General features: G+C 38.5%; 1 protein-coding gene across 1 annotated transcript in view; it reads left to right on the forward strand.

Moving 5' to 3' along the window:
- Window positions 1-2,020, forward strand: part of LOC100175652 (rotatin) — a 10,041-nt gene extending 8,021 nt beyond the window's left edge. The window contains exons 19-22 of the mRNA XM_018816750.2: window positions 1,094-1,247; window positions 1,313-1,429; window positions 1,641-1,738; window positions 1,883-2,020. Of these exons, the coding sequence (XP_018672295.1) occupies window positions 1,094-1,247; window positions 1,313-1,429; window positions 1,641-1,738; window positions 1,883-2,020 (507 nt within the window). The remainder of the gene's footprint in view (window positions 1-1,093; window positions 1,248-1,312; window positions 1,430-1,640; window positions 1,739-1,882) is intronic.
- The last annotated feature ends 3,415 nt before the right edge of the window (window positions 2,021-5,435 follow it).

Below are 5,435 nucleotides of genomic sequence, written 5' to 3' on the forward strand. Positions count from 1 at the left end.
CACATATATATACCACATATATATACCACATATATACCACATATATACAACATATATACCACATATATACCACATATATACCACATATATATACCACATATATATACCACATATATATACCACATATATATACCACATATATATACCACATATATATACCACATATATATATACCACATATATATACCACACATATATACCACACATATATATATATTACATATTAACTTTTCTACACAACCCCATGTTTAACCAACCCGATAAATACTCACCACACCATGTGTGGTAAACATTCAACAAAATAAGTGAAATATATTCTACTTGTTACAACATGTATGTACCTTACATGTTGTATCTATTACATGGTGATGTACCTTACATGTTGTATCTATTACATAGTGATGTACACCACCATGCACCAGTGATAACCAATACACATAACATTTGTTATTATCATCCCAGCGTGCACCAGTATAACCACGAACCACCCCGGCCACCCCAGTGTATTATCCTCCGTTCTACAAACCTGTCGTGATGTTCAAACATTGGTTTTATCGAGAAGCAAAACTAAACCAGGGTTCATTCGTTTGGTTTTCAACATTCTTGTCAATGTATCGATATCGGGGGAATGTCGCGCGCTGATGTGGAAGGTCGGTGTGATATGGTGGTGTTATGTTATATATAGTGGTGCCCTCCCCAATCATGTTCTGTCTCTATATTTTGCCTCAGTGAGTTCACCTTGTCTGGGATCTAGTGTTTGACCTTGATGATCATGCTCTCAAAAAATGTCGCAAACATTTTAATTAAACACGAAACGCCGGTCTCCTAAATATTCGCTGGCGTTCCAATTCGTTACTTTTGGAGAGAGTAACTTCACAACGATCGAAAAATGATTAAATAGAAAGCTACACTGACTAGTCTTGCTATCCTTTAGTAGGTTCACTTTTTGTTTTAAGATTTTTCGCCCTTTGTGTGCAACAGACTTAATCCTCGGCCCAATGTTTGGCCGAGGGCACGAGTCCAGGCTTGGCTGGCTGTCAAGGGACTACAAACATAATATTAACTAACCCCCCCCCCCCCACCCCACACACAGACGAACTTACTTGAATTATTCCCGGCCACCGCCGATCGAGGTCAACACCCCAAACGATCTAAACAACAAACAATATTATTAGAATGTTGGTTGAGTTTCATGTACGCGCTATCTTTCCATACAGATGGACAACTTAATATACTCAAGTTAAGAGGTTTGTTGCGTTTATTTGTCTTTATGTTTGTTTATTAATATTTCTTCAACGTATTCCGTCTCCAGATATATTTGATGTCCTCGTTGAATTGTTTAAATCAAAGACAAACGCCCAACTTACGTTGAACATAATAAGGAACCTTTGTTTTCATTCACCAAGTAAGAACAGGATCAGTTCAAACGGTGGGTTGGTTTAGTTGTAATTTGATGCTAAAATAGTTTTGTTAGTAAATCGTTTTTCCAATGATTTTACAACAACTTTGTTTAAGGCTAGAGGCCATTGTGACATCTTCTTAATAAACGTGTCGTTAATAAAGTTTTATGCATTCAAACATATATATACCGCATACACATATTGTATATACACCTTGAATAACTATACCTCCCCCCCCAGATTCAGTGGTTGACGTTCTATTATCAAACCTCGATAATAAACAAACACGAATGGATTCGTCAATCGCTCTGCTTACTTTGTTGTGTAATAATCAAAAGGTGAGGCTGGTTATATATAGTGGTGTCTTACAATACTAACTACATATAATATACCGAACATGGTGTGTATTGTATCACATACATAGTTCATGCACTGTATACACCATACCTAGCATGCATACCTTAAACATAACCCCCCACCAGGCAAAGGTCCATCTTAAAGGAGCGGGTCTAGGCAAACGCGTTCAACATTCGTTGGATAAACTATCACTAGAGGGCTGGGAGGGTGAGAAGAAATATAAGAGGTGTTTAGAGGATGTGTTGGTCATTATGACGGGGTGATGACGTCACCATTGATGTTCGTTATACTCGTTACACGTTGCTGCTAGATTGTTTATCACACGTAGTTTAAATACAATATTATTAACAACGTTGGTGGTGGTTTGTGGTGTTTGAGCAAGATACCTGACAGCGTGTAATGTGTGTGGAGGGACTGTTGCAACAATCCCATGAAAAATGCTCGTTTAGCACATAATATCCAAATATCCTGATCGTGTTTTAAACAATTAACAACGGTCTATGGAAGTCACGAGGATAAGGTTTTATAATTCTTTGAATGTTCTTTGTTTACTACCAAATGTGACGGGAAAATAGAATGAAAAGTTGTCCTAACTCCCCCCACACCTTTAGCACATAATATCCAAATATCCTGATCGTGTTTTAAACAATTAACAACGGTCTATGGAAGTCACGAGGATAAGGTTTTATAATTCTTTGAATGTTCTTTGTTTACTACCAAATGTGACGGGAAAATAGAATGAAAAGGTGTCCTAACTCCCCCCACCCTACTATATACAACCGTATCCTCACGACTCTAAAAGAGCGTTGCTTATTGTTTAAAACATATTAATCAGGAAATATGATGTATGTGCCAACGGCATCCCATCTTACCCCGCAATACTTTATTATATTTATGATTCGCCCAAGGGATGATTGTAGGTGGTAGAATAACCTTACTATACACAAAGCATACGCTGTATACGAATCCATAGAATACCCAAATCAAAACTAGTTACGATTCAACGCTAGTTTCATATTTAATCGGTTTTGCCCAGATAGAGTGTTTCATACTACAGGCTTGATTCGAACCAGTGTTGCCATGTCTGTTGTATTTCAACGGTAAGGGTGTGCAAGAAGTTGGAAGTAGGCAACACTTTTCAACGTTGATTAGCCTTCCCCACTTTTGGTTGATTGACTCGCATTCCTCGCTTACAAAACACTCGCCTTCCAATGCGTGGCAGTTACACTACGTGGATGGTTGGTTGAAGTTGTTTCTGCAACTAATGTGGATTGTATTTCAAGATTTTAAGTTGAGTAATATTTAATGAACCAACTGCTGTCGTCTTATACTTATGTATTACCCTATACTGATATTACAAACAATAAACTTAAAGTAGTAACGTGTCTTGTGATATTACTTTATATAATTACAATCAGCGTTGCGAAATTACGTTATAGTTTTTCATTACGTCACTCGCGACGTTCTTTTATTACGTCAAATTCGTTTTCGCTCAATTTGTTACGACATAGTTAGGTCATCGCTGGACAACGCGTGCTTATGACGTCACAACGCGGTTTATTCCACGCGTGCGTTTCGCGATGTTTTTCATGGGGCCCCATGCGCGTTTTGCGTCGACGCAAGGCACATTACTTGTATATTCTAATTATATTTGCGCTATGAGCGCGAAGCAAGAAGATCAAAGAATTGGTTAAGTATAAATCACAATTGGCATTATTACGTATATAAGCTCTTTTCTAGAAACATCGACGATGTGACGTCACGAAGTGGTGATGACGCATCAGAAGAACCCACTTCGTAAGTTTATTGTTTCGTTACAATCTGAATTGTTTATTTTAATAGTTGTCTGTTACAGAACATGATATGTGACGTCACATAGGATCAAGCAGACCATGACGCGATAGAAGAATGAAGGTAGTTATGACGTAATAATATGCACGCGATATCTCAAATTTATATTGTTGCAGAAAAGTCAGCGAATAAAGCTGCCGAAGAAAAGCGCAAGGTATTGTACATTATCATTGTTTATTATTAGCGTTATTGCTAAACGTTAACGACCAAATAAGTTTCAACTTTATTAATTGTAAAACAATGAATTGGTGACGACTGTAAAAGTTCTATCTGTGACGTAACTATTACATTTGTTTTGCAGACAAAGAACAAAGACGAAGACGCCGTAAAGGATACACGGTTAAAGGTTTGAGTATTATAAGTATGAGTTGTGTGTTGTATGTGTGTCTTGTCTGCGCTGCTGTATTCTTATTCTGCTGGACCTAATGTTGCCAGCTATTTTTAGTCAGTCACTACTATAGTGCATTTTGCATGTCTATGAAATATATGCAATGAAACTATGGCGATTATCTTGCTGGATCAGATTTGTTGTTGTACACTCTATTGGGTACTTCCTCTACAAAGGTCGAACCCTTCAGCGATTCTGTATTGTCCTGATCGCTTGGTGAGAACGCTGTGTTGGTACACAAATACTCGAGTAATATTAACACGCAGTATAATATACGCATAAATATAAACCTAATAATTTTAACCATAATTTTGTATTTAAACGTCATGTAGCGTGATTGGGACGATGGCCACGTCACAATTACGCTACGACGTCGATACGGTGGGTCAGAGCATTGTCATGACCCTGCGTTCGGTGCGGTTACGCCAGTTTTGATTGAGTTACTTAACGGTCAGGTTGTTGCGTGGACGTCGCCGCCAGTGATGCTACGCTGGATATTTAGGTCACTGTTATTGCGGTCCGTAACAACCTGACATAGTTTCGTAACGGTCGATGCGGTGCGTAACATCCGGACGTTATTATATTGTGTGAAGATACGACGAGAGTATCGCGGTACCAACATGGCGACTTACCTTTTGATTGGGACGTGTGGAACTGTTGTTGGCTTCGACTCCTTGCGGTCGGACATTCAATATGGTGTACACTGCAGATAATTATCCTTCAGGATTTGAACCATATTTTATTTGTAGATTTTTCAATGATTATGTCCGCGTTAATTACTTTTTGACCGCGTCCCCTTTTTGTTTGAGCTGTTGTGTTTGTTGCATGTTTGGCACATGTACGTCGCTGCACTCGTCGTATTATTTTTTTTTGTTGGTGTGTTCCTTCTTGTGCGCATTGATGTGCGTCGTTGTATTATTTCTGTCTATGGGGTTTCTTTAACCTGCGTGGACAGTAACATCCCGCAAGGGTTTCTCACCAGAGTAGAAACCCACTACCATTGGCTGGGGGCTTGTCGTGCCGTAGTGGCTTTCCACCAACGCCAGCCACATAAACTATGAAGGTATTTTAATCCTGTTTCTATTTTGCAGAAAGTAAGTCATTTAAAATGATGCAGATGTTATCCAGAGTTGATGCGCTCCCATTTATAAGAGAGTTTCGTCACGTACAACATATTTATGTCGAAAATAAATAGACAATTCTATCAAACAACCCCCTCAAATGCTTTACTCCGTTGGTGATAAAGTTGATGCTTTTGTTTGTTTACCCACGTGACTACCGCACTACGTAATTCTGCCAATTTGTATAAGCATGACGTCACAAGCAGTGTTTCCAGATGCAAAACTCGTCAAACTTGTTTACAAATTGTGCAACTAATTTTGCAGCGTACATCCAAGGTTTTGTAATTTGATTTATTAAAGTAATTTGTTTGCGGTGTT

This window comes from Ciona intestinalis, chromosome 1 (assembly GCF_000224145.3).
Source record: "Ciona intestinalis chromosome 1, KH, whole genome shotgun sequence".
In the NCBI taxonomy this organism is placed as follows: Eukaryota; Metazoa; Chordata; class Ascidiacea; order Phlebobranchia; family Cionidae; genus Ciona; species Ciona intestinalis.